This window comes from Rhopilema esculentum, chromosome 17, assembly GCF_057945365.1.
Source record: "Rhopilema esculentum isolate cy_ngs chromosome 17, ASM5794536v1, whole genome shotgun sequence".
Classification (NCBI taxonomy): domain Eukaryota; kingdom Metazoa; phylum Cnidaria; class Scyphozoa; order Rhizostomeae; family Rhizostomatidae; genus Rhopilema; species Rhopilema esculentum.
Genome location: NC_142831.1, coordinates 463,298 through 477,677, shown reverse-complemented (window position 1 = coordinate 477,677; position 14,380 = coordinate 463,298). Strand labels below are relative to the sequence as shown.

Genomic DNA, 14,380 nt, shown 5'->3' with positions numbered 1-14,380 from the left:
ACTTCAGGAGTTTCAAAGCAATACCCCTCAGACTTCCTGAATTTTAGTTTTAACCTATCTGACACATGTTCATATAAAAAGATAATTTTTTTATTATTAATCAGGGGGTTGTGTAGGGGCATTTTCAAAACTAGTCAAGTAAAAATAGTTCAATCTGCCACGGATTCGCAACAAAAGTAGATATATTGATGAAAATTAGTATCTAGGCATGAATTTGTGCTCTTTTTATGATTCTGACCAGAAAATTCAAATTCAACATCCTTTTCTATGATTTTTTTGCTGCGCATGCGCACACATTTGTTGACATATTTATAGGTATTACATTAATAAAACTGCAAGATTAGAATAATTTGTCGCTAAGGCATTAATAATGAACTCAAACATGACATTTGGTTGTATCGATCAATTAGTTATATAGAAAAAACTATAGCCAAATACAAAATATGTTGAGTTCTTTTGTTTGGAACGTTAATAATTTTGAGAAGTAGCATTAAAGGACAAGTGACACACTTTTCACCCTATCTTTTCTTTTCATTTACTTATAGATCATCATTTAGAAGTAAGTTTTTCCTGGTTTAGAACAAAAAATTCTAATCAGGGGGCGCAGGGGGCGCGATTTCGCTTTTTATCACGTGACCCTATGACGTACATTGTGATAACTTGGAATTTTCCTGTCATTAATAGAGAGTTTACGAAACACAACGCGACAGGTCCAGACGAACTAAATTCGTTTAGAACCGTGTTGTAAACATTAATATTGCACTGTATACCAGTAGCAGCAAGAACAAATTATCACAATCTACGTCACGGTGTCACGTGATTCATTTCCCGCCATAATTTTAAAAGGGTTTTTAAGTAGGAAAATGAAATCAGAAAGGAAAAATATTTTAACAGCACTCTCATACAGCATTTTACTTTAAGTTAAAAGAAGAAGAAAATTTGGCGCCAAAAGCGTGTCACTTGTCCTTTAAAATTGTGTCAATCTTCTTGTTTCTATTAGAAAATGCATCAAATTTGCTTATTTTAATATCTTAGCCCGATGCTTTGGAATTAATGAATATTTTAAGATTTTCTAAAATTTTCTAAATTTTTGCTTCACCTGGCCACCATTATGATGACGTCATCGTAAAACCACGTGACTTAAAAATTGAACAAAAATACTAAAATGTGGACAACAGATAAGAGTACCATCCAAACAAAGTTCATTGTCCTAGCTAGAGGGACAAAGAAATTACGGAGGGGGGGCACTTTGTGCCCCCCCCCTAGTCTCCCGAAAGTTTCAAAAAGCCTAGTCTGGATAGGGTTAATGACAAATTGAGGAAAGGAGTAAATTGAAAGACACAAAAATAACTCTGAGCCAGACTACTCTAACTGTTTTCTGCCAGAAACCCTCCTTCACTTTGTTGCTGAAAACCTACCGGAACAAGGCATTTTGGCAACATAACTCCAGATGCATTTTAACGGGGAGAGGGGAGGAGGGCCATGGCCCTCCAGAATTTTTTTTGGCCCCTTGCTTGGCCAGCCCAGTTTTTACAAAAGTTACTTTTAAAAATTTGATGTTTTCTCCCATAGCTGGTCAATCGTTTTTTGACTTTGTTAGGGTTGCTCTCTTCTGTTGGCTCAATGTGATTCTTTATTGCTTTTATTTAACAACTAGGGGCCCTGACGGTTGGTTGCGCAGGGTGAGTCAAAGCAAGCTTCTCCGCATTCCATTGAAAACTCTTTTCGCTCTGGAACCCAGCGTAGGGAAGTACCAATACCAAGATACCCTGGCAGTCTACCATTTATTTCGAAATTCTATGATTTGAAATTCTATGTAACCGAATGATTTGCTTGTTTTTAGAAGTATAGTTCTTCTGTTGATATTCTAATGTTCATGCATTATTGTTAAACAGATAAAAATCTAGGGAGAAAAGGACCAAAGTTACCTTTAGTTAAAGAACAAAGGGTCCCCAATCTTTACAGGCCCCCAGCAACATTGTTTCTCTTCAATGGGCTTAAACCTATGAATGTTGTAGATATTTAAATGTAATTTAATGTCATCCCTAGAATGTAATAGTTCCAAACCTTGTCTTGCCACCACCCATGGCGGCGAGCTTTACAAAGCCCTCGATCGATCTTAACATTGAGTTTCATCAGCCCTGAAACAGTTGTACTAAGGCCATGCTTTTCTAGGGGGCGCCAAAATTGGTGCTGTGTAGCCAATTTTGAGCCACTACACCATTGCTTTACATTCTACTAGTTCGGAAAGTAATAGCGAGCGCTGTTATAAGACTAGATTCGCCACTGCATAACTCTATCTTAAACTTCCTAGCTACGTCTCTAAAAGCTGTTAACGAATTTAGCATCTACGCTGATATACCTGCCTATCTTTCACCATCAATCTTAACAGGAGAAAACCTTCGCCCATATTATCTCTTGTAGACAAACAACAATCATCTCTACATCTTAGAGCTAGCTGTTGGTTTCGAATCCAATTTTGACATAAATGCAACAAGGAAACACAGGACGTATGCTCCGCTCTTATCTGATTTACAGCGGCAATTCAAATGTGTCTCTTTTCTGAATCTTTATATGAGTTCTCTTATTATCTTCGGCAATTCCTGCAACTCATTCTTCAACATGTCTTACTCTCTCTCTCAATCAATCAATAACAAAAACAGTATCTCATTTCTAAACTTTCCAGCATTGCCATCCGTACACCGACTATATATATTTCTTGCAAGAATAGACCATGGACAAACCCAGAATTACATCCTCGATTGTTATAGTTTTTCCTTGTAAAACCAGGCAAGCCAATTCCAAATTAAATTACCTTGTAATAGTGAGATTTGTAATTGTAGTTTGAGTTTGATTGGAAATGAAATGTTTCCATTATCAATATACGCAAATCTGCAAACGTAGTTTCATAGAAAAGATCAATCAGGTTTTTAATGCTTTGTCATGGTGTAACAGGCACGTGGATAGAATTGAGGGCTGGGGGTACCAGCTACCGCGAAAGGTTCTTGAAATTGTATATTTTTAAAATATTCTGTGCCTTTTGGGTAGAATATGTTGGACAACACTTTGATATCAGTGTAAAGTATACCTCATTTACAGGATTTTACTGTCCGGCCGTTTACAGGCCTCTTGCGTACAAAACATATTCCTGTATATGAGACATTTGGTGGCCGATTGTATTCAGACACCAGCTATCAACAGCGTTGGCACTACACAAGAGCACTGTGGAACACCATATCAAATTGCGAGGTCACATGATTCGCACGTATATCCAAATAAACTGGCAGCATATATTCTGAAGCCTGAGCTTATGACCTTTAATAGTACAATGCAAGAACATTAAGCTAAATTTCACCATAGATTGAATGCTGTAAAATTAAAAAAATACTTTTACTAGTTCGATCAGGAGAAGAAAAAGATCAGACTATAAAGCATCAGATATCAAACTTTCTCTTTAATCGAATTTAGTAAAAAATTATTTATACAAATAAGTCACATTCGTCAGTTTTCCTTGTAATCATTAAAAATTGCATAAGCGCAAGTTGCAAAATCGTACAACAGCAAACTGTTCACGGTTTTAACTTTTAAGCAGAAACTGCATATTTATAAGAGATCTTCTAGATTCCTGAAGCATTTGTACAAAGATTGAAATAGAAGAAAGATTTAACGCGTACATGGACATGTTCCATACAAAATGAAACGTCGGATAACGACTCAAACTAGACTAGGTGCCCAAGATCACCCCGCATCTGACCAAACCGGGAAAATAAAAAAGTCCGTATGAACAAATGATAATTTTGCTATGGAATGTTTGTTTTGCCTATGGAATGTTTCACAAGGGCTTTCTAATTGAAACAATCAAAAGAAGATACTCTTGAACAACTGTAAATAAAAGAGAAACCAACTATTCATCAAATATTTCGAATTAACCATCTATTCAACCCTACAAGATTACCTAGTATCCAAGACTGTCATTTACAATGCCTGCCAAAAGTCTTGGAAAACTGATGTCAGTTCTCAAGGACAAATCCAGGTATTTCCCTCTCCCCCAGGGAAAAATGTTGATTTGCGTATTCTTCTTATTCATTAAGATAGATCTAATATTAACATTCATCAATTAAGACAAAAAATTAAAAAAATTTCAATCACAAAATCGCTATTATTAAACAAAAATAATTTCTGAAAACCAGCTTTCTATCGGGTACCTATGTTAACTGAGCGCGTTTTGTTCTTCACCATGCTGAAAGAAAAAAACAAAGGTAAGTTACCCCTTTGAGAAACTCTTGGAATGGGTGACAAAAGACTAAGTACAACAACCAGGGAACATAGAAAACTGCCAGAAGGGATATGTTGATTAGCTTTGCTATATATTTCCAGACACAAGCATTCTATTTACAGTAATCCTATTAGATTATTTTTCTCTTAGTTTGAATATTGGGTGAAATTTCTGAAAAAGGAACGGCATATTACCTTTTTTTAGATTTAGGAAAACCTTTAGTTAAAACAATTATAGCTATATTAAAAATTAATAGGAGGGCGATGTTTATTCTGGAGTCAAGAGTTGTAGTGTTACTCCCTGTTCTTTTCAGCAATGCAATGATTTTTGATTCAAACGTTTAAAATAGTCCATTGAAAAACACAGGGTGATCACCAAGAATCATTGGGACATTGATAAAAAAACTATATTGAGATTCATATGAAGATTATTAATAGCAATATTTCAGGTTTCTTGATTCTCCAAGTTTTTTAAGAAAACTATGAAATTTTTCAAATTGTTAGGACTTTGACATCAGAATTAAGGTGCACAACAACCAAATGCACTGCACAACAAGTTTGCAGAAAATATTGCAAAACAACCATCCTAAAAAAGCCCATCTGTTTGAGGCGCATCACCCCATCAAAATTCCAATTATCTGCTCTTTTCATATTCACAAAACCTGAAAAACCTAAATTTCTTAATTGGTTTCTTTTTGTAAAGCCATGTCTCTTCTGAATGTGTTGATTGTTGGGCGATTTTTGTTATGATAGTCATGAACTTCAATCTATTTGGAAATTGGTAGTGAAGCAGAAGGGTCTATGTAGAGCTTAGAACCAAACAATCTTATGAAAACAGGCACATTCTTGATTGGAAAGTTGAATAAATTGGTAAGATATTGGTAGGATAGGAAGACAAAGAATATGGTTACTTATGTGTTGTGCAGGCTTTACAAGAAAAATAAAGAATTTGTTCTTTTAAATCCTTTGTGCAAAATGGGTAAACGTGCCACATTAGAAGCATACATAAATGAAACAAACATTGTGAAAAGTAAAACATTCAGCGCCATTAAAATTTTGTATTGTAAAAAATTCATCAAAATCAACATGTGTCTAGGAATAAATAGCAAACTTCTTTCAAAAGATTAATAGCAGATGTTTTGAGAGTAGTGATGCAAGGTTTCATAGTAGAAGAGAGTGGTGAAATTGCTAGGGCCTACTAGAAGGAAGGACATAGAAGAAAGAAGCCAGTGAACAGAGAAGGTATTGATCAAATGATCACATGGATGACATTCTCAATTAAGTCATGGGTGGTTGCTTTGAGGGCTAAAAATGCATAAAACCAAAGAAATGCAAATTTGTTACACAAAGTACTATGGTGATAATAGTGGTTATGGTGTTTAAAGTCTTGAGGTTATTCTGGATAGATTTACTGTTCCGCAGCTCTACTAAATAGAAAAGGTTTAAACCTTTTGCCTGTCGACAATCAACAGGGTTTTTCATGGGGCTAGAAGTACTGTGGTAGCAAATTATAAGTTTTAAGGACTTCAATTTCCCAATTTTGGTCTTGTTGTTGAGTTGATGAGAATTATTGCTGGCTCCAATTTTGCTATGGAGAGGGCATTCAGTGTAAAAACTCTGTTTGTTAACAGTTGATTAAGTATGAACAAAATTGTCAAGATAAGACGCTGAAAGGAAGCCACTTATAAGAGGTATAGTATGCCTTGAGGAAGGCAGGCATGTTGAAACTACCAACATTGAAGATTCAGTTCAACCATTAAGAATGACAGTGACATTTATTCTTGGAACTCAAAATATTGTGGCATTCTTTTGACATATATTCTTAGACAATTGTGGTATATAAAAGCTTTGTTTATCCAATAGCAGATTTCAACAACAATTATTGTAGATACAACTACATTTTGTTGAGTTTTAGACCACTTAACACACATTCTGATTTCCTCGTGATTTAGCTTGCCTGAACAAATGCGGGGGGAGTGACTCACAGCTCACCCTGCAGAAATACAAATGGCCAGGCCTGTGTCCATATATATACTAGCAAACACACAAAACAAGACTTCTAGCTGGAATTGACAGGTCTCTAATGACATTATAATAAAGCATGATTATGATAAGCAACTTCCTACCTGTACTTTTGATATGACCATAATATTGAAATAATTCCAAATGTTGAGGCACCAATACTAATCAGCCAAGTTTCAGCTGGAAATGTTTTCTACAAGACAAAGCAATTTTATATTTCTGATAGACAAATCAAACCAAAGACAATTTTTAGCTTGCCAAACTTCACTAATTTGTTATCAAGGATTACAATTTATTGTTAATAAATCATTTGTACAATATGATGCCAAATAGCAAAATGTAGAGATGCCATTCTACAGTGTTTGAAAAGGAAATGGATTCCATTCTAGAATTGCAGCTTTTGAATATTATATCAATACCATAAACTCTTGAAAAATTTTTCTGCTAGCTAATAATGGTTAGGATTTGCTACAAAACATTAGCCCTTTGCTTTTAAAAATGAATTATGCAATTGAACTTATCAATAGGACTTCATACATATTTGAGACACTTGTATCCATGCCAGTCTTTGTCACATTGACACTGATAAGCTGAAAGTTAATTAAAATACAATTAATATTAGTGAACATTGCAGAAAATTCCCACCATTCATGTGTTTGAAAATAAATCAACAATGATGTTTCGTCAAATACTGTGCTGGGAAAGAGAACTACTGGTAGGTTCATGAAATAAAAGAGGCGACACAATGAACATTGGTTGAAGAACACAAAAACATATAATAAGATCATTCAGCTCCATTTTAATTAACATGTTTTCTGTGCTACTGCTGCTATAAGCCTATTGGTTTAAAGGCCTTAAAATTTAAGCATTTAAGGAAAAAACTTCACCAACCTGACCCATTGACAACACAGTGAGAATTATCAGGGCATGTGACTGAAAATTGAAATATAAGTTTTTTCAGAATGAAAATCTTCCATAATTAGGACCTGCAATAAAATCTGCTGATAGCAGGTCTGGCCGTTTGTATTTTTTTAGGTGAGCTGTGAATCGCTCCCCTCATTTGCTGAGGCGAGCTAAATCAGTAACACATAGAATGTACTTTAAAGACAATCGACAGATGACTTAAGCCCCTTTAGTATCTGTTGGTAGCCTTTAATAGCCTCATTCAGGAGGATGCTGTTTTACTTCTTTCAATTTGTATTTGCTTTAAACATTACTTAGACACCCCCTTTACTTAAAGTATTTGAAAGAACAGACTCTTTCAGTTTCATGTAAAGCTGGCACAACACAAAAACAACAATTATCTTGCCAAACAATCTTTTTCTTGCACAGAATTAGAAAATGGCTTTGAAAAACAAATCTTGAAACAAACCTAAGTTATTCGTCTAGCACTCTTCAGAGTATAAAACGTCAGAACATAGATAGAAAACTCTACGCTAAAATACTCAGTTTTGGATTGAAATAGGCCAATCAGAAAACGTGAGCACATGACTGTTGAGGTTGTCCAATCAGTCCCGCTTTCCTATTGAAAATGTTACCAATGGAGTCACAAAGTAAAAATGAACTCCATTTGTCTAGATGGAATGATGATCAGGCTTTGCCAATAATGCGAAACATGTCACTGTTATAGTTTTTCACCCAATCTGGGTTTTTCAGTAAATGCAGCTGGATAGTGGAATTTCATGTTTTGGTTGTCGTTTTTTAACTGCAAGACAGAGTACCTACCCTGTTCTCTTTGACGGATAGTTTTATTTCTATTGCTGGAAGGGTCCTGCTGTTTTATTATATCCCCCCAATCTACAATTCCTACCAATTTCTTTGACTTTCCTTCCAAAAATATGCCTGTTTTCTTAAAATGGAAAGGTTCTAATTGCTACAAACATACCTTTCGCTTAACTATCCTTTTCCAAATAGATCAAAGTTCATGCCTATCATAACAAAAACCACCCAACAAGCAAAAAGTTAACTGCAAAAAATGCAATGACAGGAGAAATTGCTGTTACAAGAATAAACCAATTAACCCTCATACGTTTTCAGGGTTCTCTGAATAGTAAAAGGGCAAATGAATGGGAATTTTAGGGGAGCGATTCTCCCTTCATGTTCTGTTTAGGAGAGCAATTCATAGCTCGAGCTATTGCCTGCTGATGATCAATTTGAGGCTTTTAATTTTTATTAAATTGCAAATACAACTGAAAGGAGAAGAGAAAAAAACATTTTTAGAAGAATTTTAAACATTCAAATTCAATTCATATTTAATCTTACTATTGCTCAACACCTAATCTCAAAGACCATAAAATAAACAAATTACTTCTGAAGGAGTACAAATTCACACAAAATAGTTGTGATTACAACCAGTGGCGGCACAAAGGGGTGGTATGGGGGAAGGGGGGGTTTTTACCTCCATATATTTGTTGAAACATGGTCTACATATTTCATCTAAAAACGGATTAAAAAGCACTAGGTATATTTCCTAGGAAATTTGACCTGATACAAAGCACTGAAACGAGGCCAATAGGGTGTGGTCTCACAGGTAACACTCATTACCCTCCCACTCTGCAGCAGCTGGCGCCGCCACTGATTACAACCATTTCAATGTGATTACAGAAAAGGAACCTCACTTTACGATCTGGCAAAATTTTTTTAGCTTCATATCAAAATCTAATCATTTTTCATTAGTCCTTATCAACACTTTTGCTAAGAGTACTTACTATTTGTGCAAGCATTTGGTGTTGAACATATCTTAACACCATCATGCTCCTTTACTTCTGACCAAGAGCTTTCTCCTGAACTGCATTGCTGATCACCATCAATCGCACTAGGCAGATATTGAATGAAAGGCTGAGTTTTCGATGATAATAATCAGCTAAAAAAATACATAAAATGAAATTACAAGTCAAACAAAATATATAACTGAGCAGAAAAAGCACTTACATATATTTCAGATTATTTTCCATTTCAATACTGTGTTTTTTCAAGGCTGGATTGTTGCCACTGTGTCCAACCAAATCAATGCTTGAAAATAAATATTTGAAATTTTAAGAAAATTGTATGAACTGCTTACAAACAAGTGAAGATTGTGTGCAAATCTTTTTTATTCTTATGTATGTACATTGTTGCAGAAAAATTTATGACAAACTGAACAAAGTGGTAAAATACAATGCCCATTGCCTGACTCTTGAATAAAAGAGTAATTTGGTTTAGAATGATGAATAGGCTTAGAATCAATGTTACAAAAAAACAACTTGCAACTTCAATTATATGTAACATTAATTGACTTTCTTCAAAAATTTGAAATCATAATACACTCTCCTAAAAAAAGTATCCGAACAGTTCGAAGATTGGTGATAAAGACTAATTTAGTGATAATAATTTTTTGAGAAACCCTTCCAAAACCAAACAAGACATTAAAATGCTGCCAACTTCTGTGTTTTTTATCTGTTATCATTTTTGTTAAAAAGAAAAACTTGCGCTATAGGCCTTACACAAATCAACTGATGTCAAATAAGCAAAGAACCGGCAAGTCAGGTGATAATTTTTTTCAAACTGGTTATTGAGACACAAATATTTTTGAATAAAGAGAAATACATATGTGTTTACTCTTAGTTGCGAAAAATATTTGCATTGATTGGTCATAAAGCATGCATGACATATGGTAACATTTTACCAGATCATAAACGTTCTTGAAAAGCAGACATATGATTCAGTGCAGGGCCAAAACCCACATTATTTCTTTACCGCTAATAAGTTTTGATGAAATCGATTGGTACAAAAGTATATTCACAATTCTATATCGTTTTCCTTGCAATATTCACCGACAGCTTTTGAAAGTTCAACTGTTTGTGAACATTTAATGCATCTTTCTGTAATGATGTAAACAAGTTTTGATGCAAATTTGGTTAGGGCAGAACGTTCGATCATTGTTTTTGTGAGAGATGACTGTGACAAATTTTTCATGCTTCTTGTTTTTCAATTTTTTTGCATATGTTGAAAGTGGCAGTGTTTATGCATCCAATGATATTAGCAATTTAAGGATAGCTTTTTCCCATCATTGTGATAAAACATTATTTCTAAACACTGCTGATAAGAGTATTTTTTTTTCGACGAATAAGTAGATTAAAGGCCAAAAACACTTCAAGAAAAAATTTGAGGAAATTGATAAAAACAGTTTTATGAAAACTGTTTTTAAAATTTGTAAACAAAGTTCTCTAGGCCTAACAACAGATTCGCAACCAAATTTGAAACTGTGCGGATACTTTTCGTGAGGAGTGTACACTACATAGCTAAAAGTCATAAATTTAAATTGTCCAAAAAAGAAGAAGAAGAAAATTACCCTATTGTGCAATCTGGCATTACACAGCAACTGGAATTCGAAATAGGCCATGGGATCGCTTCCTTTTTGCAAATAAAATCTTTGTGCCAAGTCGATTCTGAGCTTAGCTCACTACATAAGTTTTTAATTGTATTGCCTATAACCTTTTCACAAATATTATCATCAGAAACTGCGACCTGGGCAGTTATAACTATGAAACATAACACAATTTTTACATATGCCTTCTCTTTCTTCGGCTCCATCTTCCTTCTTTGCGTCATAGACCACAAGGGACTGAGGTGAATTTAAGAATTCCCAGAATCCACCTGAAGGTTGTTATTATGGCCTAGGCGACAGGAGAAGCGCCAACTGGAAATTTCGAAATAAAACTGTATCGTTTTGTTTGTCTACAAAATTTTATATTGTACATGTTTGTTTGTTAACTTGACATGTTGAGACCGTCATAAAACCAAACATAAAGCTGCGTAGATACACTTGGAAAAAGCCAAGGTAAGAGATGTATGTAATTTTTGGATAGCCTTGGCTGTGTAATGCTGATTTATTTTTATATAGGGTTGTTTTTTCTTTAATGTTCTTATTGTAATTTTGCATTTAATAATTGAATTTTAAACAACTTACCTAAATAACTTAACGTGTAATTAATTTATTTGCTGAAAAAAATGTTTTGAGTTTGAGTTTTACGAATAAATATCGATATTATTCTAAACATTTGTCAGCTCCAGCAATTAATTACAATTTTTGAAACCCTTGGTTAAACCTCTGTAAATGCAAATTAGACTGTGCTTCAATTGAGGAAGGCAGTTTTTATATTATTCTTAATATAATACGAGAGCATTTGAATCGGGGAAAAAATAGATCAAGATTTTCACAATGACGGTGCTGATAAGTTTTCGGTATCATTGGAGGCCGGAGATCCCTACTCCATATAGGCGGTGCTACGCAACAGAAATATCATTTCAGAACTAACAGGAAATAAAAATTTTAAGAAGCAATATTAAAACACTATTCTCTCATGGTATGAATGGTGGAACTTAAAAATGAGCAAAGGCTGGGTGACGGTAGGGTCAGCTTTAGTTTAAAACTTAGGTTAACTTATGTAACGGTTTGGATTTTATATTCAATCCATTTGGTAATGTTCCCGTTGCGTGTTTAGATCACATGTTCTGTTGAAGATAACACCAAAGAAGTAGCCCGTCGCTCCATCAATGAGCTGGTTATTAACAGGCTATTCACCATCATAACAAGAACCCTGATCATTACACTTAGTTTTAAAGTTGCTAACACTTTGAAAAAGGATCACAAAGGTTTTTAAAAAAGAATTTGATTGAACCAATTTTAATATTTGAGTTTCAAAGAATTGTATTTTTCATGGCAAAACTACTACAAGCTAGATCCTGGAGACTGAATATTTGGTGTAAACCAGAGAGTTTATTTTCAATTTTAGGTGTATAAGAGATGGCACCATTAGACTGGAATGTAATTCTCAGCATTGAAAGCAGTTCTCTTCAAAATGATGAGGATGCAGCAGAAAAGATGTTTGATATACTTGCTCAGGTGGGTTGCTCCTTTTTGTTAAGATGTTATTTATTCAATATTTCATATGTTATGAAATATCAAGCAGAAATTCAAACAAGAATCAGTTATATACTTTTGTTTTTCATGAAAGCTTAAATGGTCATTAAACATGCTTCTAAAACTTAAAATTCCTTCATTAAACTTTATCTAGTTTTTATTCCAAGACCTAAAGATCCTTGGCAGGAATCTAGTTATATAAATTGGTTAAAGTTAAACAGAGTCTGATGATTAGGAAACCAAAATAGTTCAGCTAAGGTGTTTTTAATGTTAGGCTTTGTAGGAAAGGACAAAGAGCCTGGCATAAAATATTGATAAGGAATAAGCATTTTCATGGTTTTGAGGTAGCATGTTTTGAGGTTCTTGAAAATCATTTTTGTTATGGTTTAGGTACTCTGACTAAAATTATTCAGAAATAATCTCAGGAAAGTAGCAATGTTGAAAGTACACCGAATTGGTGGTCAAATTGGTATTTTTTTTATAGATACCACATTTTGCTTACCCATTCATGCAGTATTTCATGAAAGTTTATTTCACAATAAAATAGGTTCTTTCAATGATCATCAGTTATCACCTAAATTTTCCATCTCGTCTTTTTAGGCTGAAGTTCAAGAAGAAAATCAAGAAGCATCAAGCCCCCAAAACATGGTTCAACTTTTTAGAGTCACACAGGCAGTGATGATGGTAAATTAGGCTTCAAAACAAATGTTTTAAGACATGTTTTGCATCAAAACAATTAACCATTCAAGCAATGACAATTTGGGGATGCTTTTACCATTATCTTTTAGTATTTTGATTTTTCTTTAATCTTTAGTTTGTCTAAGTTTTACAAGCTTTTCCAAGCTCTTTGCATCAGAAAGCTGATAGTATGTGTTTTTTGGAAAGTTAGAAAGCCATAATATTGGAATAAATCCCATTTAGGTAAAGAATGTTCAATATGAGACAGCTTTAGATGAACTGGAACAAGCAATGAAAGGAGGTGGGACAAAAGGTAAGAATTATTCTTGATGGTTTTATTCTCATGGATAATTGCTGCTATCATATAAAACTGAAAGTTTTGGTTTGGTCTATCAGAAATTCTAAGTTCCTTCTTGAGTTTGAAGCTTAATGCCATCATCATTTATCTCTTTGTGTAATTAATTCAAGTATTAGAACAAGTACTTACTAAGATTTAATGTGTACTGCACCTGGTCTAGCTAGATTCTTATTCCAAGATCTGTCTATTACAGATAACTACATATCAAATAGGTTTCTTGTCTCACAAAATTTGAAGATTGTCACAAAACACAGCATGCTGGAGTACTATTCCTTACAATGTTTATACTCTCAAAAGTGACATATAGAAAAGTACTTAGCTATGCTTCGTTTCTTCTATTTTGTGCCATCTTTGAATTATTGTTTATTTTCACCTAAGAAAAATGATGTGTGTGTGTACATTAGGCTAAAGAACTTTAAACATTGTGAGAATGATAAACAAAAAGCTTTGCATGTGCCTTGTATGTTCTAAACAAGCAACATGTTTTTACTTTGGGTGACATCTAACCTGAGTTGATATGACTTGAGATGCTTTATCATGGTGTAGATTAGCATAAAAATGCAAAGAAAACTGCAACATCCTCAAAATTTTACAAACCTTTGTAGAAGAAGGTTGTCTTCAATTTATGCCATTTCTTTATCTAGAGGGTCCTCAACCCAAGAAAATATATCTTGCTGCATCCTTGAACATTGAACCTCACAATTACACATAAACTGAGCTGAGACTCCTACATTGGGGAACTACAGTCTCCAGTGTTTACCTCCATTAGTGCATGTGATCCAAATTAGTCTTTCCTTGAATGCCAAATTTATGTTTAATAGGTCTTGCTATCTTTGTGTTGACATGCTTAATTGCTTACAAGATATGCGAGGAAGATTGATAGTCCAGGATCATTATGACCATGATAGTAGCATTAAATTCTAAATGATCTTTTATTGGAATTTCAGCCAATGTTGTAGCCAACTTGCCATTTTTTCTCCATTAATTTGATCATTATTCTGTATCTCACATTATATATTTATTAAATGTATGTCGATATATCTTCTGTTTTTTTAACTTGCTTCTTCATGGCTGAAAATGTTGCCAATTTTCATATGAATGTCAAAACATAAATATGTATGAGAATTGGATTCATATGCGAATTT

The 14,380-nt window shown here is 34.0% G+C and overlaps 2 protein-coding genes across 4 annotated transcripts in view; one reads left to right on the top strand and one right to left on the bottom strand.

The window, feature by feature from the left end:
• Positions 1-3,427: 3,427 nt before the first annotated feature.
• On the bottom strand, positions 3,428-13,982 carry LOC135682205 (all-trans retinoic acid-induced differentiation factor). Of its 3 annotated transcripts, none has more exons than XM_065197109.2 (7): positions 13,833-13,982; positions 9,229-9,309; positions 9,006-9,112; positions 7,189-7,230; positions 6,835-6,887; positions 6,402-6,490; positions 3,428-4,240 (listed from the first exon to the last, which is right to left on the bottom strand). In XM_065197109.2, the coding sequence occupies exons 2-7, from the start codon at positions 9,249-9,251 to the stop codon at positions 4,195-4,197; spliced, it is 360 nt and encodes a 119-aa protein (XP_065053181.2). In that variant the 5' UTR covers positions 9,252-9,309; positions 13,833-13,982; the 3' UTR covers positions 3,428-4,194. The 3 variants fall into 3 exon arrangements, with proteins under 3 accessions (XP_065053181.2, XP_065053264.2, XP_065053100.2); XM_065197192.2 differs by lacking the exon at positions 13,833-13,982 and adding an exon at positions 11,246-11,270; XM_065197028.2 differs by lacking the exon at positions 13,833-13,982 and adding an exon at positions 10,628-10,887.
• The window catches only part of LOC135681767 (centrosomal protein of 290 kDa), a 47,568-nt gene continuing 44,119 nt past the window's right edge, over positions 10,932-14,380 (top strand). Inside the window, exons 1-4 of the mRNA XM_065196410.2 lie at positions 10,932-11,116; positions 12,072-12,181; positions 12,800-12,883; positions 13,121-13,190. Coding sequence (XP_065052482.2) covers positions 12,083-12,181; positions 12,800-12,883; positions 13,121-13,190 — 253 coding nt within the window. The 5' untranslated portion in view covers positions 10,932-11,116; positions 12,072-12,082. The remainder of the gene's footprint in view (positions 11,117-12,071; positions 12,182-12,799; positions 12,884-13,120; positions 13,191-14,380) is intronic.

What these genes read in the sequence shown, in the direction of transcription:
- LOC135682205 (XM_065197028.2), bottom strand. Translation starts at nt 10,887, where the DNA reads ATGACGCAAAGAAGGAAGATGGAGCCGAAGAAAGAGAAGGCATATGTA. An exon ending in ACCAAATGCTTGCACAAATA is followed by an intron (nt 7,231 to 9,005) that starts GTAAGTACTCTT and finishes TTCAATTTTCAG; the next exon opens with TCACATGCCCTGATAATTCT. An exon ending in CTGTGTTGTCAATGGGTCAG is followed by an intron (nt 6,888 to 7,188) that starts GTTGGTGAAGTT and finishes ATTAACTTTCAG; the next exon opens with CTTATCAGTGTCAATGTGAC.